At 43.2% G+C, this 24,833-nt stretch overlaps 1 protein-coding gene across 4 annotated transcripts in view; it reads left to right on the top strand.

Annotated features, from left to right (window-relative positions):
• The window catches only part of MAPKBP1 (mitogen-activated protein kinase binding protein 1), a 98,971-nt gene extending 75,045 nt beyond the window's left edge, over positions 1 to 23,926 (top strand). For 2 of the 4 annotated variants that reach the window (XM_057403952.1, XM_057403951.1), the window contains exons 21-32: positions 332 to 457; positions 6,814 to 6,962; positions 7,622 to 7,671; positions 8,180 to 8,416; positions 9,363 to 9,532; positions 11,148 to 11,293; positions 11,789 to 11,959; positions 12,822 to 12,900; positions 14,445 to 14,755; positions 15,518 to 16,570; positions 19,270 to 19,355; positions 20,302 to 23,926. In XM_057403952.1, coding sequence (XP_057259935.1) covers positions 332 to 457; positions 6,814 to 6,962; positions 7,622 to 7,671; positions 8,180 to 8,416; positions 9,363 to 9,532; positions 11,148 to 11,293; positions 11,789 to 11,959; positions 12,822 to 12,900; positions 14,445 to 14,755; positions 15,518 to 16,570; positions 19,270 to 19,355; positions 20,302 to 20,595 — 2,872 coding nt within the window. In that variant the 3' untranslated portion in view covers positions 20,596 to 23,926. Of the gene's footprint in view, positions 1 to 331; positions 458 to 6,813; positions 6,963 to 7,621; positions 7,672 to 8,140; positions 8,417 to 9,362; positions 9,533 to 11,147; positions 11,294 to 11,788; positions 11,960 to 12,821; positions 12,901 to 14,444; positions 14,756 to 15,517; positions 16,571 to 19,269; positions 19,356 to 20,301 lie in introns of all 4 variants that reach the window. The other 2 variants (XM_057403953.1, XM_057403955.1) reach the window with 2 other exon arrangements.
• The last annotated feature ends 907 nt before the right edge of the window (positions 23,927 to 24,833 follow it).

Here is a 24,833-nt window from a genome sequence, read left to right as displayed (position 1 = left end):
CTGCAGCTCAGCCACTGTTATGGACATCTGTAGACTCTACTTATCCTCCTGACCATGGAGGGACTTGTTATGGCATTTCCTTCAGCAGCTGGTCAGATAGTCAAATAAAGGTGCAGGATCAGAGATGAGTTTGTGCAGTTTCTCTCGCCCACGGGGAGTCTTTGCCAGGCAGGTTTTACTCTTTTGTCATGAGGCTTGTGATGGGATTGAGTTTGTGTGTATCTCTTCCCACCACAGACAGAAGGGCTCTTGTTGGCCTCTGCAGTGGAAATTGATAATAGCAATGAACCAAACTGAGACTTGACCTCAGCCTCACCTTTCCCTCTTTCAGCTGTATTTTCATCTGGCGTCTGAGCTCAGAGATGACCATCAACATGCGGCAGCGACTGTCTGACATGAAGCAAAGAGGGAAGCAGGCAGAAAAGTCTCCTCCGCACAAGACTGCTGGACTCATGAGGTGAGCAGAGCAGACCAAGAGGAGGTGGTTGGCTTTGTAGGGTTGAATGTGCGAAGTGTGGCTCCAGGATTCAGCTGTAAGATTTCTGCTGTCTTCACTGATAGTGTCTTCCAAAAGTTCTCTTATTTTCTGTTGGATTTGCCATGGGTTTCGTGGCCCAGTTCTTTGGAGATAGAAGGCTGACCATGATTTTCCAGACAGAGTTGGTATTGCTTCACTGATTGAAATGTGTATGCAATGCCCCTTGTGTCTTAATTTAGTTTAATGATGTGGTCAGAAACTTTAATAAGCAGTTTACCTAGCAATCCTGTGGCTGCTACACAGCATCCCACCAGGGAAGCCTTGCTCCTTCATGAATAAACTTCTCTGGATCTAGCCTGAATGCAATTTAAAGGTTGTTTTCTACAGTACTGACTGTGTACCTGTGAGCTGTATGAGTTTGCCATGTCGATCATGATTCTGGAAAAGTCCTTTCAGTTGTGTTGTTTCTTTGTTAACTGTTTTCTGGAGGCTTTGAAAAAGGTCACCTAAAAATAATTATAATAAAAATAGTAAAGATAAAAGTAATTTCCATGGGGAAAGTTCATATTAGTTTTGCTTGGTAATCACAGAATCATAGAATAGTTAGGGTTAGAAAGGACCTTAAGATCATCTAGTTTCAACCTCCTTCCATGGACAGGGACATACCTAAAAGCAAACTACCACAACCTACAAACTGAATAGATCTATATTTATCTGGTGACCTTTCTTTAAAAAGTGATGCTTAAACACAGACCCTGTTTTAACCAGAACAGAAGTGATGGGATTATGGATTATTAGCGTAATGTATTCGGTTTCTCTGTACTTAGTAAGTAGCTGAGACTTATTTGACTGTAAGCAATGCAGGAGAGAGTCCTGACCAAGCTGATAAGGGATCAAAGTGTGGGGGGAAAAAAGGATAAACACAGATATTTTTGATGCTATATCCCACAGTTTTTTTTTCCTCCTACAAATGACTACAAATTGAGTTCTGGATAAGAAAGTGCCACAGCACTGGAGGATTTACCACACTGATTGTTGAGTATCACAAGGACCTTTCCACTCCCTTTGCGAGCAAGTAATGTTGGAACAAGTCTGTCTGCATAGTTTCTTTTGGGAAAGCCTTGATCTGCTCATTCTTCAAACAAGTCTTGTCTAATAAGTGCTTGTGGTAATGATGCAGGGAGAACTCAGGAAACCTTTTTTTCCTAGCCAGAATTCTGGAGCTGTCAAGCAATGTGCTTTTTATAGCAGACTCTCCATTATTCCAGCAGCTGCAGCCTTAACCTACCGAGGCTCAGCCTGTGACAGATTATCCCAGTCCTCTTTCCACATTAGGTGATGCTTGTTTCCGTCACAGACGCTTGCTGAAGGGCGGTGTTAGTGCCACGCCAAGCCCAGAACTTCATTAAACTGGTTTGGTAACCTCTTTGCAAGGCTGGAATCTACTTGTTTGGTCAGCTCTGAAAGCTCGTTTTCGGTTTTGAGTGACCGCTGTGGTCAGTGGAGATCAGCAAAGACATAACTCCAGAGCATTTTGGATTGGGACTGAAGATGGAGGAAGAGCCTATTGGACCAGCATTATTGAGGTGGGAGAAGGGAAACTAATGAACTTGAGTAAGACTGTTTTTTCAAGATCTCCTGTACTAGTTCTGGTTGTGTTTCCAAAGTCTGTGTTAGGTTGCAGTAGAGAGTTGGGTTGTATCTTGTGTTGTGTCAAAAGGACTCAACAGTAGTATAAGACAGCTCCCTGCCTGGTGAGATATTATTTGTTCTACAAGGTTTTCTCTAGAACAGTATTGCTAAAACTTGGTGGGGAAGTAATGCATTCTGCTGGATCCATAGTGTGGGTGTACAATAGGATGTATAACCAAAGTAATACTGTTGAAACAAAACTGAGCTGAGGAGCCAGTGGGGAGATGAAGATTTCCAGTTCAGGACAGTGCTGTCTCTGTCCAGCTGTGACTGGAAGGGCAGGGATTGGCACAGGTGAATAACAGCTGGGGTGTAAACACACAGAGAAGGTGCCTTTCTGGGTCAAGCCAGTGCTTCAAGAAGCCCAGTGTTCTGCCTGTGATGCTGGCAGTGGAAGATGGTGTTTGGTGAGACACTGTGAGCTTTGCGGTGGTCCATTTGACTCATGCTCAGTTGTTGTATCAGGGATGTTAGGAGGTGCATCTGCCTCTGCAGTTCCTTTTGGTGACAGGTTCCTGGAGTTCACTGCTCTTTGTGGAAAGGATGACTTTTTTGTCTCTGTTAAACCAGTCTCCTGGTTTGGTTGAAAGCTCATTACTTATGAGTATTGTGAGCTTTGGTGAACTGTTGTTCTGCATCCAGCTATCTGTAGTCCCCGTGGTTTTGTAGACCTTTATCATAACCTCTTGCCATCCAGCCTTCTCTCCAAATTAAAGAGTCCCAGCTGTCTTTCTTCCCTCTCTCCAAAAACTCCTAGAGAGACTAAAGTTTCTCCTTTGAAGGATTTCTCTGACTCGCCTTTATGGGACATTGGATTAGTTTGGAAGTAATCTGACCTGTGTGACCCACACTTTTCCAAAGTACCCCTGAGACCCTCTGGTTGTGATAATCAGATGTGTTCTTTTCTCTCATCTGGTGAACATGAGGAGCTTTGATTGTTCAGGATAATAGAACTTGTACTCAGCTGATATTGCTAGTATGTTTTGGGTTTGAGGCATTTGTATTTTCAGAGAAGGAACCATGTAAAGGCCTTTTAGTAGGATTTTGACTTTGATCCAAATATGTATTTATTGTTTAGAAAAGCTTGTCTCAAATTTTTGGAAGGGAAGTTTTAAATGGATTGTCCTGTGGAATGTTTGCAGGGCTTAGAGTCATGTTTGAGCTGAGCATTTAATTTTAATTTTAAAAGTCACTTTGACTTTTATTGAAGCTCTAATATAAATAGCAGGAGATGGAAATGTTGTCCAGATTAAATTGTCTCAAATTTATGTGTATGCTAAAGAAGCACTGTGTGCTGTCAGATATATTTGGAAGGAAGAGCTCCTTATCAAATTCTCAGTGAGGCTTTGGTCCAGTCCAGGAAAGCTGTGTGGTTTCCAGGGCTCAGAATGGGGCAGGCTTTGGTGCTGGATTAGAAGTATTGCCTGAGTCTGTGCTGAACTGTGCAATGGAAACACCATGGAAACTCTGAAGTCAGCAGCACTGTGATCTTTCTGTGGGGAAGAGCAGGGTGACTTTCTTTTTAAACCCTTAGGCATTCGTGGGGGAGAGGGGGAGCAATCTGCTAGTGATCCCTACCACATAGCATCTACAATTTCATAAACATGCCCCTAAACCTGAGGGTTTAAGTAGCACAAGATCAGAGTGGGAATGTGGAATGCTGACCACATACCTCTTTAAATGGGTAGCTGTCATTCTTGCTTGTTTTGTTTTAAGAAAAGAAAGAAGGGTTGAATTCAGGACATTCAGGACATGTATTCAGAAGAATATGGAGTACCTAATATCAGATGTCTTTATACAGAACTCTGTAAAGGCATTGTGGCACCTTTAAGTCTGTATACATGTCCTGAAGACTTTGTAACTGAAGGTCCTTCCTTGTCATTGACACCATTCTGGCACAGCCTTCAGGAACTAGAAGCTGAGCAACTGGCTGTGCTCATCCATACAGATCAAGATCTAGGCCTAGTACTAAAATGAGATAGTTCCTCAGCAAGGGAAGAAGATGAGCAAGAACAGTTAAAATCCTTGCTCTGAATCAGTCACATGTATCTTGAGAATTGGACATGTATGTACATGCTGTTCTGGAACAGCTACTCTGAAACATTCACTCTGATAAAATGATGCTTTGTTAGGGTTGGCTGAGCCCACTCTCAGCCAGAATTCAGCAAAACACAGAGCTCTTATCCTTCACTTTCAAACTGCTCTCGTGTGGTGCTTACTTGGAAGCAGCTTTCATGCTTGAAACCTTGTCCTGCATTACTCTGACTTCCATCTAAGTGTGAACAGGAACCAGGGAACAAGAGTGTTATGGAGACGTGTGCAACAGAAGGGCTTAGAAGAAAAGCCAAAGTACGTAGAAGAAGGCAGGGAAAGAAAGGAGAAAGTAATGAAGTCTGACTTGAGGGATTGACTTGGGCAAGCACAACAGTTAGAATGCTCAAGACCTTGCTAACCTAGGTTTCATTTTCAGGAGTATATCTCAGCTGCAAGTCAATGGGCCCAAGGTTGTTTTGAAAACGTCATTCACGTATCCCTGTTCAAGTCAGAGGACTGAGTTTGAAAAGCATATTTGAGTTGTAAAAAGGAAGGTGTGGAAGGGGAGCATACATTTTTGCAGGGGTAATGCAGAAAAACCTTACGTTTGTGTCAAACACATGTGACTTCATAATTTGTTTGGCACTTGCTGTGAGGTATGAAAAAATGCCCAAAATATGTTTTACATTCTCTCACTCAGCTCCTTTGAGGATATTAGAACATTAACCTCCCCACCCTGCTTACTAATTTTGTCAGTCACAAGATTGACAGAGGCCATCTTTCTATTTGTAACATAAACTACATTGATAGCAATCCTCCCTTCTCCATTTACACCAATGACAGTACTTGCAGGAGTTTAGTAAACACCTAACCTTGCCTTGTCATATCACCTCATCATAGTGAGGTATTCAACCAGTTAGATGTCTATTAAAGTGTCTAATAACCCCGCCCTTCTTCCTCAATAAACTCCTCAAACAACCATAGAATCATATCATAGAATCACAGATTGGTTTGGGTTGGAAGGGACCTTAAAGCTTATCCAGTTCCAACCCCTGCCACAGGCAGGAGCACCTTCCACTAGAGCAGGTTACTTCAAGCCCTGTCCAGTCTGACCTTGAACACTGCCAGGGATGGGGCAGCCACAGCTTCTCTGGGCAACCTGTGCCAGTGCCTCACCACCCTCATAGTGATGAATACAAGCAGAAGGATGCTATCAAAGTTACTGATACAAAGTTAGTATTTCCTACCATATATAAATGTAATTAGTATACCTTATAGGGTAAAACAGGGCATAACTTCAAATGTACTGTGGTACTTGAACTGTCTTGGGATTCCCCTGCTTAGACTCAAGAACCTGAGAGTGATAAGATGGACACATAAGGAGACAGTAGGAGAGATGAGGAATCTGACAAACTGAATGTCTGAAGGAGATGAGGAGAGCCAACATGAAATTGTTTCACTGCAGACTGCAGTCAGTTTAACTCTCCTGGCAGAACACCTCAAAGCTCCTATGAAAGGGTTGGGTAGTGAGTGCTGAGCCACTCCTGATAAAATGGAAATGAATGTTCTGCACTGTATGGGAAGAGAAAAGATTAAAATGCCTTAACTCCTTCTTACCATGTTTCAATGCTGCCTGCTATCTGTCAGCTGCAGAAGTCAGTCCCTCAGCAGGCTGCTCTGTATTTGGTGGATGAACTATTTTTATGCCATGAATAATGCTTGGCACTCAACACCCACCGGTGGTATCCTATAAATGTCACTAATGATGAGTTTGGCACTTTAGCTCAAAGCCGTGGAGCGGGTGCTACTCAAATTTGTTAGGGAATTCTTCATTTGTTCAAGTATTGTCCAAAGTGGGGTAGTTCATTTGGTTCTGTTGACTGAAGGGGAAGAGAAGAAAGAGGGAAGGTAGAGTTTGGTGAGTATCCTTGATTGGTATTAGGGAATTCTATGCTGGGAGTGCCTCTGAGGTCTGTGTGGGAACACTTGTCTGATCTACTTTGATTAAAGATCTTCCCAAAACATGTTTTACATTATTCTTTGCGTTTGAAGGCTAAAAAAGGCAGCACGGAGCTCTTACTATGTGTGGGCTGTGCCTTCAGGTTGTGCCTGGTGCAATCCTTGATATGAACCTGTCTTTTATATGGTAATTTGCCATATACCCAATTGCTGTCAAACAGGGAGTATCTCTATGACATTTTTGGTGTGTAAAACAGTTCCAGAGTGGAAATGCTTAAGGGTGGTAAAAACTTTTGCTTTTCACATATCTTTTACTATCTTGACCTTATCAGTTGGCAGGGTCTGATGCAGAAGGCTGAGCTTCATTCCGCTTGACTTTCTCAGACTTGTTTTCTTCTGTTCTGATTTCTGCCATCCTTCCACACATATGAGGTGATTTGTTGTGGCAGGATCTACACATCTTTGTGCAGGGTTTAACTTGCCCTGTTTCTGAGAGATGGGGTTTGCTAGAGCAAGGACTCTTTGGGAGAGTTGAGGCAGCCTGTTGAGTGTTTATGAAGGTAAGGTGAAGAAGTACCTGGTGTAAGGACTGAAATGGTGGGCAATTCTTGAGATAGACCATAATACTTCTTCCAATTCCTGCTTCCCAGGCGTGAGTCCATCTCTGCCCTGTCCTCTGCGCCTGCACTCTCATCAGACAGCGACAAGGATGGTGAAGATGAAGGGAATGATGAAGATGAGCTGCGTGGGCTGCAGTCATTCCATATTCAGTCCAGCTGCAACACTGACAGAGACTCAGGTATAAACGGGAGAGGGGCATGTGCAGAGATGGAGGAAAATGGCATGAATGTGAAGCGGGAGGTGAAACACGCTGGCTTAGGGATAACAAGATATGGACAGAAAGACCAAGACAGAAACAGATGGATCGATACCAATTGCCCATCCCTGTGTCTGAAGAGGGATACGTTTCAGAGTTCTCTGATTAGAGATCAGTGTTAAATTATCAAGTTTCTTGCTAGTTCCACCTGGCCAAACAAAATCTGAGTTAGTGTCCTGGGCTTGGGTATACAAGCTGTTAGAAATCGACAGAAATCAAAAGGTACCTCATGGAGGGTTCTGGAGATGTCTGATAAAACTCACCATGGTGATTACCATTGCTGACTGGAGGTATTTTTACCACTGATACTAGTGTTTTGAAACAGGTTTTTTCCTAAGGCTTTAGTGGACCCTGTGGCAAGCATTCTGCAGTGGGTCTGCTGAGTAAGCAAAAATCTTATATAAAACAGTACACCTCCATTAATATTATGTAGTAGTCTAGGAAAGCATGTGTTAGCAATGTGTGCTGGTTCAAAAAGTGTAGGAATGCTGCCTTTGAGGAAAAATGACATAGGAGGTCTTTAAAAAGCTGGGCTGCTGGTCAAGGATATCAACTAGATATATATCTTTTTACCTTTCCAGATCCAGACCTTACCCTTTCAAGAAGCCTTTCCCACTGGGAAATGAGGAGGGTGAGTTGTTCAACCTTCAAACTGTGTTTCTTGTCATAGTGAAACAGGAAAAGAAGTTCCCATGGGGATTAAAAACTTCATTTACCGTGGTGGGAAAGGTGCAGCTGTGGTGGGAAACCAGTGAGAAGCCTCTCTGTGAAGAGTGACTAGAGAGTGGCAAAGTAGAGCCTAGTTTAAGAGACAGGGATCACTTGGGATCTTTACATCAGTATCTTTCCATCAGTTGTTATGCTTTTGCCCCCTCATTCTGGCCTGAATCTTATGTGATACTGAAGCTGATCATATACTTGGATCTGAGTGATGCATTTGAATGTTCATTTATACAAGAAGCAGCAACAGAAGTATCATCTTAACACTTTATGATTAAGGGAGGGAGTTTAAGCTGTCTCACAGACAACTTTTATGGAGATGGACATAACTGTGTCTTTTTGTGGGTCCTGTGTTTCCTCTACTGTCTTTCCATAAGTAGAAAGCTCCATCCCTAAGCCTGTCTTTGAATTTCCTTCAGGCCAAAGAGATAGCAGCTATCCAGCGCTCAGAGGCACCGATGAGCAACATACCTCGGCAGCGTGGGCGCTGGTCCCAACCAACCAGCAACATAGAGATGACTGTGAAATCCATGCTTGACTTGCGTCAGTTGGAGTCTTTCTCTGTTTCCCGTTCTCCAAGTCGAGACTCACTGTCTCAGAACAGCAATGGGGATGACAAAGAAGAGCAGGCGGATCTTCCTGTGCACATCAACAAAGTAAGGGCATTACCACTCTGAGGTGAATCTACTCTGAGTGCATATGTCCTGCCTCTATTTATTGTTACCTGCATATATTACTACTTGATGACATTTTTCATATCATTAAAGGTGGCTCTAAATGCCTTCAGAGAAGCTTGTTTAGATAATTCTGTTGTAATTAGTACTCCTTCAGTGTGTGGCTCTGCCATCTTAGGATCAAGGTTTCTTTCCAATAACAGGGAAGCCCTCATGTTTTCCCTCTAGCTCTTTAATTATTTATGGAAAAAAGAAACTGAGCTCAGAATGACAGATGTGTCCCTGATTACCTGTTAGCTCGCTCTGCTGGGGTGCAGTTTCTTGACCAGTAGCCACTGAAATGTGGCTCATATGACGCCCTTATGATGGGTTGTGCTAGATTATTAAATTCTCTTTAATCTTTGTATCAGTGGATCACAGCAGGTAATGTGTACTCATACCTCAGAAAGCTAATGCTGTTTTCCAGTAGCAATCTCTCCTGGTGCCTAACTTCATTAGAATTTTTCCTTCCTTTATAACTGCATGACTGAGAAGAGGGTTGGGCTTGTTGCATGCAGTAAATCAGTGGTTTTCAGCCGTGGCCCACAGACTTCTCTGGGTTATGTCTGATCAGCCTATAAAAGGTAATGGAAGAACCTGCTGCCACGTGGCGTGTACTTCTGATGTGTGGTCAGAGAGGGATAGGGAGTTCAGTACTTTACCAGGGAATTTTAGGGGATTGCAAACAGGAAACAAAATAGGAAGCTACAGCAGGAGTCTGTCAAGTTCAGTAAATAAGGAACAGGAAAGTCATAGGAGTGCTATGTTTGCTGTTATCAGATTTCTGATCATATTCGGTGTTGTAATGCCTGCTTTCTAGCTCTGCGCAGCACTTGCTGCCTTAAGGAAAAGCACTGTTAATATCCAGTTTTCTCTCTTTTAAAACCAGGTTGGCAGCTCGGTACCTCCCCAAGATAACCAGTCTTGTGTGCGACCCCAAATGATTCGGCTTGTGTCTTGTGAGGAGGGGATTTTCTCTCAGGAACTGGAACCTTCTGAGAGTGAGGAATGTGTAATCTACCCTGACCAAGATGAAATCCATCCCACAGACCCTAGCAGGTTAAAAATAAGCTCTCTGCTGTGCATGGCTTAGATGCTTCTGTTTTAGTTTGCTTGTAGCTTGTGTGGTAACTTGGATGAGTTGACTTACTACGTGATTGATGTCAGGCATGTTTAGTTGAGAGCTTTATGCCGGCTGGATACTAAAAGAATCTGAAACTAAGAAGGCACCATTAACATAATCTTTCCTCTTGAGGAAACTGCACATTAGTAGCTTCCTCCAAGTTTTTTTGTTGAATAAACAACTTGGAGCAGCCTTTTTACTCTCTCCCTTATCTGGGTTGAAATAAGCAAGGGAAAACTTGGAAGCTGGGAAAAAAACCACCAGTGATGTGTACATGGCAGTGAAATGTCCGCGCAGGAGAACTGACAGGACATGTACTCAGGAGAATTTCAAACCTAATTGGGCAAGAATTTAAGAAATGTATAATGTGATGACCCTATTGTGGGAAATAGAATGGCTTGCATGAGATAGATGGAATTGAAAAGGACACTGGAGACAGCGGAGACTGTTTTTCTTCTGCTGCTGTTTCTTTTCGTTTAGTTTTACCTCATTTAATATCCTGTTTCTTCCCGTGCTCCATTTTTTTTCCTTCCCTGAATTTTAATCTTCCTTTCCCCTCTTAACCTGATGCAAATAGCTGTTTAATTCCTCTTTCTTCTTCTGCTCTGTTACAAAGAGTGAGCTGACAGCTTTAGACAGGCTTTTATGCAAGAGTGCATGCCAAGGTTTTGCAGCTGAAGCTGCTAGCCTTCTCCCAGTTTCTCTTTATTTACATCTTTAATTCTATTATGATAACATTTGGATAGAGCAGACCCATGTGCTGCTCTGTCATGTAAGAAAGGGAGGCCCTGTGATGATGTTAGATACAGACTGGACGTACCTCAATGTATACAGAGTTTGCAAACTGGGAGGAGTAGTTGCCGTTCAGTTCCATTGGGTGACTTCTGCATCCTACTTTTGCATTGAAGTACATCTGAAACCAAAGGATTTCATGAAGTGGAAAACTGAAGTCTTCAGTTTATCAGGCAAAAGAATGGTGCTGTTGTCGTTTGACAAAGTAAGACTCATGAAATCACAAAAGAAACCAGGAACCCTGTCCCACACCACTGTATTTTTGTAAGACATTCTTCAGTAAATTAGTCTTGCTTGAACTCACAATCTTCTCTATTTTGCAACACAGAAGTTGCCCAAAGAAGCAGGTCATAAATATGGAAAAAATAGTGTATTAGGGCTCATGTTTATGGCAAACTGGAGTTTGTTTCATGCAGGTATAGGCCTGGGTTTAGTCCCTTCTTCATTGTGGAGACCTCTACTATTTGTTCCTCACCTATGCTGAAAATAACGCCAGGGCATTGCTGTGCTGGTGCCTGGTAGTCATGGGAAACTGACAACACCCAGAAAGTCAGACTTCACTGTCCAAGCTTAATGAAATGCAAAACCCATACTGTGTAATGATGAGAGAAATCAACTATTTTTTGTCTTTAAAAGCCTTACTTCTGTAATCAAGGGTGTTACCAGCACAGGTAAGGCCTTATTAAAGTTAGAATGTGCTTCTTTACGTGTAAAACAAATATGTCTTCTAGTGCTGTATCTTTCCTGTCTCTTTTGTAGTGAGTTCCAGGTAAAAGCACTGCCCCACGGGAAGCTAAATAGAGGTTATCACAGTAATGGATGCCCAGACAAACACAGTCCTGACAGTGCCTGCTCTGTAGATTACAGCAGCAGTCGTCTGTCCAGCCCAGACCATCCAAATGAAGGTAAGATGCAGAGACATTACGAATGTGATTATACATGATGTTGAGCACTGCAGGACCTTGCTGGGGTGGTTCTGTGCCATGTTTATCAGTTTCTATCCTGATCTGTAATACTTAATCCTCTTAATAAGCTGAACTGAGATCACACTCCTATTAATCTTGCTAGTATTGCTGTAAAGATTGAGGTGCATTTCAACAGGCACTTTAATGAAGCCACTGTTGAAGCAGGAGTTGGTTAAAGTGCACTTCCCATGTGCACCTTTGGTTTTCTTTTACATTGCCTAGATAAGGAGCCAGGTTTAGTATTGATTATCCTACAGGCTATGCTGCTTATGGGGTATGGTAGATTAGAGAATTAATGCTGACCGACTTTTGCTTTAACATTCTAGGTTTGATTTAGCATCTTTGCTGAATGTTAGGTTTTGGTTCTGTTTTTACCCTGCCTAATGTTACTGTGATTATGCTGTTACAGCACTGAGGTGTTTTGCCTTTTCCCAGATTCTGAAAGCACTGAGCCACTCAGTGTGGATGGCATCTCAGACCTGGAAGGAGAGGAAGGAGAGGAGGATGTGGCTACTAGTGTGCCGGAGGGAGAAATCCCCCAGATACATGATCAGGAAAAATTCCTCAAGGAGCATTTTGGGAGCCTGGGCAGCACTGATGGAAAAGGTACTGCTCGATGGGGGGGAATTTGGGACGGCATTCCAGATTTGTTACCTGTATAAATCAAATGAGGCTATAAGTTCTGCTAGGCTTTTGTGGCTGTGTGTACGGGAGGGCAAAAACGGGGAGCCAATATAGAGAGGCCTAAAGAAAAGTGACATGTTAACTTCATCGCTCTGTGTGTAAGTCTGTGTGGATGGGATTGGGGTCTGTGTCAGTTTGGGTTAAGGGTTGTCCATGGAATCCTGAAGAAACATTCTCTTAGCTCCGGACTAGTTGTGTATGAAGGTATTACACTGTGTGTTCACCCCCCCCATAGGTGACATGTAGTGGCCTCTAGTGGTCTGTTAAGGCATAACAAATGTCACAAAAGAAAAGGCTGAAATGCTGGGTGGAGGGAGGGAATAAGAGGAGACATCAGAGTGGCAAAGAAGCTGGTTAGTCTTTATCGACCAACTCCAGCACAAAGCGTTTCTTTTTAGAGTTGATAATGGTTGCAGACAGCAATATCTATGTGAGTTGTCTGGTTTCTGTTTCATTTTTAATTTATTTTCTTCTTTTGATTGGTTTGTTTTCTGCTTGATGCCAGCTCTTTACAGTCTTGCAGGCAGGATAGGACACAAAGGAAAGCGAAAAAGGAGGGGGTGTACCCTTAGGGAGAGTAGCAGTTAAAGCAGAGTAATCTAAGTAGAAGAGAAAAGGCAAAGGCAACGTGAAATGATTTCATTCTCTGTGGTTTTAGCTCAGAAAATCCCCTTGGATATGGGGGAACGTTTGCTAGTCTCTGCAATAAGAAAAGGCATGTGTCAGAATGTTTGTTCTGTAACTAAACTGCTCCCTTTTCTCTCCCCTTTAATCAAAATTTTAGGTGGCTCATGTAGGAATCTGGAAGGAAGTGAAAACCTCAGCATATCTTCTCGCTTTCTTTCCCAGTCCCCGGCTCTCAGGTACGGCTCTGCTTGTTTTGAGTGTTTGTCTGTCTGTTTTTACTAATGTGAGTAGGTCTTACACTAGGCCCTGCATCAAAGTAGTTGAGCAAACTTCGCTCTTGGTGTGCCTATGCCAAGAAAAGTGTTAGCATAGCACCTGGCAGGCTGGCTGCAGACCCTTGTGATTTGGACAGGCCATCCTGTGTCACTTCAGCTGTTATGTTTCTTCCTACAGCAACGCTGTTTTGTCCTTTTTCCTCTTTCAACAATGCACTTAATTGTTTCATTATTAATGCCTGAATTGATTAAGTTGGAGGAATTGCTCCTAATCTAATTTACTCTTCACTGTTTATACTCTTTTTATTCTTTTGCATTTCATTCAGCTTGGACAATGAAAGTAGGCTTGTCAACTTTGCCTTTGTCTTGCAGTCCTTTCTTACTCAGCTTTGTTTCAGTCTTCACAGAGTGCTCTGGTGTCTCATAATAGCCCCATGGGGTTATTATTCTTCCAATAAAACCTCAACCCTAAAACACCCCAAACGGCCTCTCCAAGCTGTTTCCCTTGTTTAAAAGGAAGCCTAACAAAACAAACAAAAAAAGCAGGCAAGAAATGGGATAAATACTTTGATTGATTTGGGTTCATAAATGTTTTAAACAAATTCTCCTTTATTCCCCATAAATGACCACCTGAAATGTCATTTCAAAGTAATTTCATTGTATAGGACTGAGCAGATTTAAGTACATCTTCTATGGCTTACCAGCTGTGTCTGGATTCACCATGTCAGGGAATTTTTTTCTCATTGCTGTATTCAGCTGCTGCTGCTGCTGTCAGGAGTGCTTCTTAGTCTGTCTTGTATTGGGACCTTAAGTATGTTTGGGAAGAAAGCCAGTGGATAGCTAATGTGTAAGCTTCTGGAGAATTGCAGTGGTGAGCGAAGGAAGTCACTGGTGCTCTAGAGATGTAATAAGAGAGGTAGTTTTATGTTATAAAAAAACCTCTGGGCTTTTAATCACTTCAGCTGTTCAAACATGCCAGATTGACCGTTGCTTCCTTTCTGAAGTATGCCCACTGTGCTTGTATGAAGTGGAGAGGAAGAGGAAATTAGGCTTTCCTGTTGTAGATACCAACCAGCTTTCCTGGTAATTATGCTTTCATAATGTTAGGAAAGCATAATTATTTCCTCTTAGGTTATCTTAGGATTGAAAAGGTTTAATTGTTAGTAAGGTGAGCTGGGAGAAAAGACCTGACTTTGCCCAGTCTTCCTTCTGCCTGAAATTTTTCCTTCTCTTTTGCCTTCACCTTTCACAGTGTTCTCCCTGGAAACAGTAACCCAATAGTATATGATTGTGCAGCCTAAGGTCAAATGCCTGAAGACCAGTGCTTCGGGCTGGGTAGAATAAAGTGTAACAGACTAAGACATTTTTGATTTAAAAAACCCTCAAAACAAACAGATAGGGAAGGGCTCTTTATCCCAGCGAAACTGGCTTAATGTGTGTGCCTGTTTGTCCAGGGCAGTTACATTTACTTGTTTTAACTGGGGTTTCTTTATCGTGTTCTCTAGACGATTGTCACTCTCTTCGTCAAATCTGATACTGGATTCAAAGCCCATCGAGCTGCCAACCCAGACCAGTCATTTTACACCAGATCTCTTGAAAAATGGCAGCAGCCAGCCTGGTGATGCTTTGGAGAACAACCAGCTGCTGGAGGGTGTAAATTCAAATCAGGCTCCTCATGTCCAGAAAAAACGGAGGTCAGCTCTGGAGGCCAGCAGAGTTGGTATGGCTCCTGGACGGGTTATTGCATCCTTCCCAGAAGGCCCTGTGAATGCAGTGATGAGAAAGGCACAGTCAGTTCATGACCTCGTTCATGAGGGTAAGGACACAGGTTGGGATGGTGATCTAAACCTGAGAATGAAATGGGGAGATTTGAGCTTGACTATAGATTCAGTTGAAGCTTATGTCTTTCTGCATTCTGAGCTACAGGCTTCTAGAGTCTTCTAACTCTTAGCCTGTCATGGGAAGATATTTTTAATTTGTAATGCAGATGCTGGTCTCCTAATTATCAGTCTGTGATGTTTGTCTGGCAGCTGCGAGAGGAGCAATGACAAGGGTGAAATGAACTATGTGTAAAGAAATTCTCTCTTGCTGTGGGTGGTTGCTTCAGGCCAAGACTGAAGTTCCTCAGGGTGGGGAGGAAAGAAAGAGGGAAGGAGGAGATAGTAATAGGAAGCTTACTGTATCCATGCCCTCTGTATGAAAGAGCTCCACTTTTGAAACAACTTATGAACCATCAATAAGCACTCAGTTCATTTTAAGTAAAAAATAAAGCTTATCACCACAACATCATAAGTAAGCTTTTGCCTGCTTCCTTTGGCCTCTCAGTTAATGGTCACAGTGGTTTGAGGTCTTCTGGCCGTACACTTAAGAGCAAGTCTCTCTTATCAGGTAAGCAGGATGATGGATGGACAAAAAAGAAAGCTGTTGAGGCTTGATGATATTAACCTGAAGTAGTGGTTCTGTACATCTCTCCCAGGGGCTGAGCTGAGGCTGGAGCAGCTCTGTTACTTTCCGATTTTGGAATTCACTGCAGGCTCTTGTCTCTTTTTTGGTATGTTTGTCTGTTTAATTTTTACAGATAAGGGTCCTGGAGTGATATCCTCTGCCAAGCAGCGTCCTCAGACTCTTGTGGAGGTTGAGAAGGATCCCAGACCTAACAATTGCAGGGTGTTATCAGCCAGTATGTTGAAGATGGATGGATCTGGTGCTCTGCTGGCCAAAGATGTCAGGGCTGCAAAACCCAAGTCCTACATGAACCCCACAACCAGCTTCCGGGCTAAGATGTCAAGGAGCATATCCGTAGGGGAAAATCTGTACCTTGGTTACTCCTCTGAAGTGCTGGCAGATGGGAGGACTAGCCCTCCAGTGGCAGAGAAGACACAGCTTAGTTCCACAGCAGATGCTGAGAAGATGAAGGCACCAGTGAAAGAAAATGTTCCAGTGAAGCCAGCACTTCAGCCAGTTGTAAACTGCTCATCTCCCAAGTCCTTCCACAGCAAGTTGGCATCATCAAACCGAGCACATCTGATTCTTGACATTCCCAAGCCATTGCCTGATAGACCCACCCTGGCCTCCTTCTCACCCACTACTAAAACAAAAACCGTGCTGGAGCCACAGTCTCCACAGTCACCTGCTGGGGCCTGTAAAAAGAAACCCTCTTTTCCTGAGGTCCGAGCCTCCAAGAAAGAGAATCTAACTGCTGGGTCTCTGGTTCCTGGTAGAGAGGTTTCAACAGGACCTACTAAGGAGAGCCCAGTGGAGAGCCCAGTCTCAAGGATGGGTTGCCAGGATGAGCCAGGGGTCACTAGTCCAAAACTGTCAGAGAGCCAGCAACCAAAATCTCCTGAGGGCGCACTGCCCAGGAGCAGGGAGCGGATCACCGGCATCGCCTGTGTGCTGGACACCCAGCCTGGACTGTGCCCACTAGACCCCCTCAGGCCGAGGTCTCCTACAGCTATAACTGCCTTGGCACAGGTCTCAGGTGTGCATGGATACCCATCTCTTATCTTCCCCCTTCTGTCTCCTGTCTTTGTGAACCGCCTCACGATCCCATCACATTTCTTTACGTCCAGCTTCTGGCCTGTCTCGTCCTGTCTGCACCTGTCTCGTTCCATAAGCCATACCCTCAATGGTGAGACACTTCTTCAACCTGACATCTTTTTCTGAGTCTTTGATTTCCATTTTCTCTGGGTCTTATGTCTGAAAGTCCTGTTTAGCTGAATGTTTTGTAGACCTCAGCTCACTCATGTTTGCAGATGTACAATTAACCTGTAGGGGCTCTAACCTCTTTCAGGTCAATGCTAAAAGCTTATGTGCTGGGAATCCCCATGAATGTGTAGATCACATCCCCTGTGCCCCTCTTTGAGCATTTCTGACCAGCAGATGAAGGTGCAGGCCAACATGAGCTAGCTGAATGTAGCAAGCACAGATAATAGTGACAGTGGTTATGCCAGGCAGCTCAGGCTTTACTTTGTTAATGTGCAAGTGTGCGAGCTTCAGAAAGGTTTGCATACAATTGTCTTGCATAAGGTAAGGCTTGACCAAGGTGAGTTCCTTGCTGTAGTGACCCATGAGAGTGAGAAGGTCTCTGTGCTTTGAGGCATGTCTGCAGACTGGGCATGCAACACATATGCAGGCCTAGACTTTGGCTTTGAGCATACAGAGCAGAGTTTAATTTCAGTTTCAGGGAAACTGTTTTGCCTGCTGAGAACAGCTCTCAGGTCTGTTACAGGCCCTGGTTTAGAATACTTCAATCAAATGAAAACTAGGTAACTTCAAGCTGAAGCAAAAATCCTGCCCTCCAGTCCAGTGGCAGAGAAACTGCCAGAGTTTTGTCTTTTGGAAATACTCCTTCCTGAAACACTGAGCCGAGTCGTGCAGCAGGAAGCTGGATGTTAAGTACTGCACTGATACCTTGTACTTCCAGGGGCTATACACAGCACAGTTTAAATCCCTTTTGCTATGTTGTTCTTACTCATATCTGTGAAGGGATACTTCTCTAATCTCCTGATTGATTACTATCTGGTGCCAGGCTGCTCCATCATTCATTGCAATGGTTAAGCATAGTTATGGGTTTCATGCCCTGTTATTTTTCATTTTGCATTTCTAGAGGGATCAGATGCCTAAGATTGAAACACTCTCCTGTAGAACAGGAAATGTGATGTTTTGTCTGAGGACCTGCTGTTCTTATAGCATAGCTGCTCTGTAGAACAGCGAGAGCATCTGAAACTTCCACTGTGGCTTCTGCATATCGTAGTACAGCACTTTAGAACTGTAGGGTTGATAGAGACCTGTTCTGCTTCTGACTTGCTCTGTGAGTTCGGGTTTCCACTAAATTTTTCTGTCCTTCCGTTTTCCTGCCTGTGTAACAGCTGCAGAGAAGAGACTTAAGTGTTAAAGCATTTTGACATCTAAACTTACAATGCTATAGATGTGCTTAATACTGTTGCTCTGTTTAACATTCTCTGCTGGTTTCTGAAGAGCTCTGTTGTGCACACCGAAGAGGCAGAAAATGCCTGTTACTCAAGCGTTTATGTTATGTTTGTGACCTGGCAGCTCACAGAGCTGGAGACCAGCATAAAAAGCATGATCAGAGGCGAAATCCAGAAATGATCATGAGAAGAAACAGCTGGGTTTAAAACAAAAAGAGGGGAGGAGGGCAGACAGAAAGAAGAAAGGGTGAAAAAAATGTGAGAATCTTGGACTGCTGAATCTGGCTGAAGCCCACTGTGCTCAAACTCTACAAGGCTGGGTGATTTGGGAACAAAAACTGCAGATGGAAGGATTTATTCATGCCCCTTTGTTCTTCTGTATGTGTTTATGTATAGATAGATGTTCCTCTAGGTAACATTTGTTTATACATCTAGATGTATTCATAAAATTAGCTGAGGTCCCCTCCAGCCTATTCAAAGCCAGTGTTCTTAGAATTGCAGAAGTAATAGTGCTAATGTGACCAAGTTTTGGTTTTAGTTAACTAAAAGAAGTCGAATGGCCTTTGTCCAGGCCTTTGCAAACTGAAGTTAACTGTAGATTGTGTGTCTGTGTCTTTGTTTGTGGTTTAACTCATGAAAGTGTTTATTTTATTAAAACATTGCAAGCCTTAAAATTATGCTTTGTTATAATGTCTGGAGGGAGTAGGCAGAAGATGGTGGCCTTCAGTTGCTTGCTTTTATTTTTCATCTTTGAATTACAGTGTGTCAGCAGTGCGTATTCTGGGTTGCTCAGAAATGTGATTCTGTTGTGACTGAATTTGTCTGTCCACATGCCTCTGGACCTCAGTCCTCACTAGAGAACACTGTGATAATTCGGTATAATCCTTCATCTTCAGCACTTAATTGTATACTGTGTGGTACACTTTGTTGTACCCGTATGGAGAATACATGAGGGAAAGTGTATAGATTTCTGATTGGGTGGAGGCTAAATTAGAGACTCCTCAAATCAGACCCTTTTGCTACTGGAAGACTTTATTCAAACTTGACTTTAATTGTAATTGAGAATGGCGTGGGTAATCTGTGCTGTCCTTAACTGTAGCAGAAATGTGTGATCTGAGAAAAACCATTGCTCACTTTGGAGAGGCTAAAGACTGGAAAAATAGCAATGTTTGAAACAAGCAGCATCTCTAGGTATGAAGGAAAGTTTATGTAGAACTTCCTGAACGTCTGTTTAATGATTGGCTTAAACCAGCCCTATAAATTGAATGAGAATTGTGTGCACATTGTCTTTCAAGTATATATATTAAACAAAAGAAAGATTATGTACCCAACTGTGAGATGGCAGATATTGGAGTGTGACTGTGCCTTACTTTGGGTTTTTATTTTTCCTTCCCTTCAGGATCATGCATCAGTGTAGAGCAGTGTGAGCACATGGTATCCGAGCTCCAGGACAGCATGCGCAAAGCCATTCATCTTTACCGCATGGTGAGTGACCTCCGACAGGGGTTCTGTTACAGTGATTTGGCTTTTACAGCCCACGAGCTGTGTGCTTCCTGGCTTGAGGGGTTCTTGTTACTGCTGCCTGGTTGTCCACTTGACTGCACCGTAAGCTTGACCTGGGGAGGCAGGAAGTCCTGATTTCCAGCTGTTGGGTTTTCCAGTGGCTTGCTATGGTACTCTTTTCAGTCTGTTTAGCCTATCTGTTAACTGAAGATAACGGTATGCTCTTTTTCAATTAGGGAATTAGTTAATATTTATACAGTGCTTCAGAGAGATGAAATGTTTTAGGAGCTTTAAGTTTTATTGTCCCCATCTGTTCTGTCTCTGATGCCTGGGAAAAGGATTAGCAAGTGAGAGGTCCCATGGGAATCCAGCTGTGAGATGGAACATGCAACCACTCACCTGTCCCATTCACTGCCAGACTAGAGTTACATGCAGAGCAATATCATAACTCTTCCTTTCTTTGCTTAGCATCAGTCTGTCAGGCCTCTTGGAATGTGCGTGAAACTTTCACATCAGACTTCTGACATGTGGTCCTCTGCAGCTCTTGCCTTAGTGCTTGCGTTAGCTCTCCTCTGACCTTGCTCGGGTTCCTGTGACCAGCTGTGTCTGGCAGACAGGAAGAAAAGGAGACTGGCCTTGTGCTGCAGCTGGGAAACGTAGCACCTCCTTAGGCCCAGTATAAGGGAAACACTACCTGAAAATGTGCTTCCCATCTATCCTGTTGTGATGCCTCTGGATTTTGTGTGACTAGCAGAATTGGATGCATGTCCTGCTTTATGCCTAAATTGGCAATCTTGAATGTTGAAGAAAACAACACTTGAGTGGTCTGCGAATCTTCATGGCTTCAGTTCTCTGAAGGACTGAAACTGCTTACTCAGTGCTCAACTTAAATCCCAATATATCCTTTCCTTTTCTTCTCTGTTTCCAGGTGTTAAATGATACAGAGTCTTCTACTGACAAAGATAAAATAGCAGGCCTCCTGACAGAAACATTCTCCTCAATGAAGAAAGAACTGGACTCTCTGAAGGAAGAGGAAAAGCTTCCAAAGGTTAAGGAGGTACTGACAAAGCCACAAGATACCACTGCTCCATCAAATGAGGGATGTGGTGCCAATCTACCAAGTCCCAAGAGTTTGGGGGATCAGCAGACACTAGCTCTGCTGGAACAGTACTCAGAGCTGTTGCTACAAGCTGTGGAACGACGCATGGACAAAAAACTCTAAGAGGGGTGGCTTTCAGGTGTTTGTGAATACACAGAGATAATCCCAAGAAGAGGACCACAGAGAGAGCTTCAGACTGATGCTATCATCACACTGCTCTAGGGCTGGTGGAGAGACCTTTAGAAATTGATTTCCTCAAGCCCCTACAACTGACTTGCTCTAATTCTTAGCAATGTGCTGGCCACGATTTTGATACTTTTTTTCTCCCAATGGTCTTCAGCTTCCTGTCTCTAGACAAAATCTTGAAAGAGGAGTTTGGAGAAATTGCCTTGAGATTTCTTCATAGCCAGGAGGTCAGGATTGGGTGGCACCTAAGGAAAAAGGGCCACACAAGCTATCCAAGAAATTCTGAACTGCTGACTAAACACAAAGGAGTCCAGTTTAAGCCAATCCCTTCTCCAAGGCTTCATGAGAATCAAGAAGCAGCCTTTTAATGAGTTTATTTATTAATTTATTTTTCTGACTGTTGCTCTGTGTCACATTTGTGGCCGTTATCTTTGTCCTTTAACAAAAACTGTCAATCCCTTTCCCATATCCCAGCGAGAAACAATCTCTGTATTATAAACCCCCAACAGGGAGACAGGCTGGAGTGTCTGTGCAATTAATGAACTGTTTTCTGCTTAAATCTTGTCTTGCTGTTCTTTCTTTTCCTGCCTCAATTTTGTTATCTAGAGTAATCCTCCTGTTGTCATAACGACCCTGTCTGCTTTTCTCTTGTTTCAAGGCAGTCCCCACACTGTATTTTATCTGCATTCACCTCTGGGGGAAGGTTCTGCAACCCTTGGACCATGCTTTGGAGATTCATTGATGAATTCAGTAGTGATATTTTTAATCTGGAATTTAGCATTATGTTGATGCTTCATGACTGGGTTTTCTGCAGCCATTTTAAAACCAGGATTTGGATACAATTATGGACATTTGTTTCAGCCACTTTTCATGAATAGGAATTGGATATTGACTTTGTTGTAACTGGGAAATTTGAGCTGATGATTTATTTATTGAGAAGTGACATGGAAAAGCTGGTTTCCATCTCTTACAGTGTTAACTCTGGATTTGAGGTATCTTCAGTGCAGCGGCTCATCCATGGCATTTGTTCATTCTACTGTGACAGGAAAATGGTGTTTTTCTTGCTTTTCTAGGAAAACAGACTATTTCCATCCCAAGATCTTTTGTTAAAGCTATTTCAACTACCCACAGAGAATAGTTTTGTGAGAACTTCAAACAAGATATTTTAGGATGTGATTACCACCATTTCCCCATTCCCCAGCCTCTTTGATTTTCATGAATTCTTGGTCTGAGAAGTAGAAAATCTTCCCTTCTTGCGTTTGTATGTGCAATACTCTTCTCAGCCTGTGGAGCTTCTCGAAGCCCATGCTAACTTGTGTTTGTTCTGGTGTAAAACTGTCCAGTGATGTGAGCTTTTTTAGGCAATGATAAACTAAGAAAAAACAATTTGAAACCAATGAAATTCTTCAGCACCTTCCCCCTTAGCCCCACTCCTTTCCACAACAGGGTCAGATACCCCAAATTATTTATTTCTTCCTCCATCTCCAGTCTGACTTGTATTTAGCTTAAGGCAGTAATCCAAGTTAATAAAACTGATCCCAGTTGATAAAACTGATGCAAGCAGCAAGCTTTCACAGGAGAGAGACTCCTAGCATCTGTGGAAGTCACTGTGGAAGGCAGCCAGGCGGCATCGCTTGGTTCCACAGATTACAGGCTTGAAGCAGTTTTCTCTCATTTTACTGTCCTGGCTGTCATCTCTTTGAAACCCCGTGGCATTTGGAAACGTGGTCTGTTGACTTCTCTGTCTTTCTGTGACCGGAGATCTGCAGTGCTGCCCGTTTTAATACGGGGCTGGCCAGGCCAGTGTAGGATTCAGAAAAACTCCAGGGCTGGATACTCTGCAGTTTTGAGAGCTTTCCAGCTCCTTCTGTCTGTAAGTTAAACTGCGTAATCATGTTTCAGGTGTCCTTGCTAAGCTTTTCTTCCATGGGCTTGTACTGAACCTTTGAAAGTGTTGCTTTCTAGTTCTGTCTCAGCATCGCTGTGTGCTGAATCAGTTCATGTGCTCAGTCCTGTAGGCAGCTTCTCTTGCACAGACAGGCTTTGCCAAGGAGAGCAAGTTGAAAAGCAGGGGAGAGATTTCTGGCAGTTTCCTTGAGTGAGAAGGCGTGCTGAAGATGCCATGAGTGGAATGTACGGTGGCAGTCATGTTGGGTCTGTGATGGAGTTAGTATGGGTTAAGCTTGCTTTTGAGGTGGTTAGTTCCTTCACTTTCAGACTGTGAACATATGTCCTAGTATACAGGAAATACTGGGGCCACAAGACACTCAGGTAAAATAGCAGTCCCTTCAACCCAGGTATCTTTTGGTACTGGTGATGACGGTTTGAGGGTCTTTTATATTACTCCCTGTGCAATTTTATTCTATTCTATTAACCATTGAGGTAGTGACAAAAAGGGTCAGAGATGATATGGAAAAGCTAGTGGCAAGAATGGAATTCCCGTTAAGACAAAGAGCAACAACCAGTGACGATGGCATAGAGATACGAAATAAAGCTCCTTGGAAATGAGTTTTGTGAAGCAAATCTAGTTCTTAAGCTGATCAGAGTGGGGTTTGCTTCCTGGAATCAATTTTGCTTGGGGTCATAGCTGCATATGAGAAACCAGAGGTAAAATGTGATCAGAATGATGGCAAGAGAAGTGTTGGGCAAGTAGATCAGCTGGAGGAGGTTGTGTAGTTTAAAATAGATTAGAATAGTAGATGTAGGATACTCAGGAAAATAGAGTAGAAATAGAGATGGTCTTGGCCTGAGGAACACCATTTAGCCAATACCTGTGAAAGAGATAGTACAGAAAAGCTTCAGGAAAGTAGATTTAGGAGTGAGGTGGTGATCTGTAATTGGAGAATGAATTGGAAGGGGTTTGTTTTTAAATGTGTCCTGTTGGGCCTCTTGTTTCTTCATTTGCTGTCCTCTAAGCAACTAGTTTTTCTTGAATGGCAAAGTCATGAGCTGTTCGGCTTGGATGTTATGAATTTAGTAGTAGAAGTCCAGTAAAGGAGATGCTGGTGCTAATAATATGTGGTGAGGAGATAAGTGTTGCTCTTTATATTTTGAGACAAATCCAACTTAATCTTCCCTGATAGCTTCCTATTGCTGGCAGTAGGAAGTACTCCTGAAAATTCTAGTTTACAGAACAAAGAGAGCGTAAATGTGTTACATTTTGTTGCACCTTGTGAATATGTTTCACCACAGGCTGTCCATTGGGCCAGGTAGAGAAAGACCGAGTGATGAAACTGCCTGGGAAGTGAAGAGGCTTGTGGGAGGAGGTTAATAAGCTTGAGTCTGTCCCTCTTACTAGGTTGTGATCCCTCTTACTGATTTGTGTTGGTGTTAGCTTAGGCACAACCAGATATGTTATTGAGATGAGTTACTTGTTTAACATAAAGCCTGAAGAAATAATTTGGACCTGCCTGTCCTCTTTACATCCATTTGTCCCCTCCAACCCAACATTCCTGGTCAAAATGACAGTAGTTGTTGGTTTGGGGTTTTTGTTTCTCATCTTGTAAATAGTATTGCTTTGCCTGTGGGACCCCTGGGTTTTCACTCTTGGGCTCTCTCAAACTGGTGCAGTAGGAAGGGCTGCAAGCTGAGAAGGCGGCACACTCTGTTTTACTTGGGGCTGCAGGCAGGTACCACCTTCCTCCTCCCCATCCCTTGTAGCACCCAGGAGCTGTGTGTCTGGGAGTCTTGTGTTTCTCCCACCTCCTCTCTCAGGTTGTCCTCTCCATTCCATGCGACCTCCCAGGCTCATGGCTGGGGCTTTAGAGCAGCACCTTCCCCAGTCCCCCGTTTTGCAGACTCCGTTGTGACTCAGAGGAATTGGGGCGTTTATTCCCGAGAGTAGAAACATACAGACCTAATTTTTTTAAAGAAGAAAGAGTATGTATATAATTATATATAAGGAAAAAATACAGGTATTTAAACACCATTGGCAAATTCATGCATGTATGTGGTGTCTCCCCCCACCCCACCCCATCGGATGTGTAGCATCCAGGATACTACATGACACAAACCTCATTGGAAAGACAGGTTGTTCTCGCAGCCCCTTATTGAGCAGGTTCTCCCTTCTCTGGATAGGGACCAGCACGTCCCGTATTTCGGATCGCGTGTGTGAATAGCACGGGGGCAGCTGTGTCCATAGGGATAACGTCCGTAGGGATAACCTACAGGGGCAG

The sequence above is a fragment of the Pezoporus wallicus genome, unplaced genomic scaffold (assembly GCF_028554395.1).
Source record: "Pezoporus wallicus isolate ANWC-B61680 ecotype Strahan unplaced genomic scaffold, APGP_CSIRO_Pwel_v1 contig_8673, whole genome shotgun sequence".
NCBI lineage: Eukaryota > Metazoa > Chordata > Aves > Psittaciformes > Psittacidae > Pezoporus > Pezoporus wallicus.
This window is presented reverse-complemented; position numbering and strand designations above follow the sequence as displayed.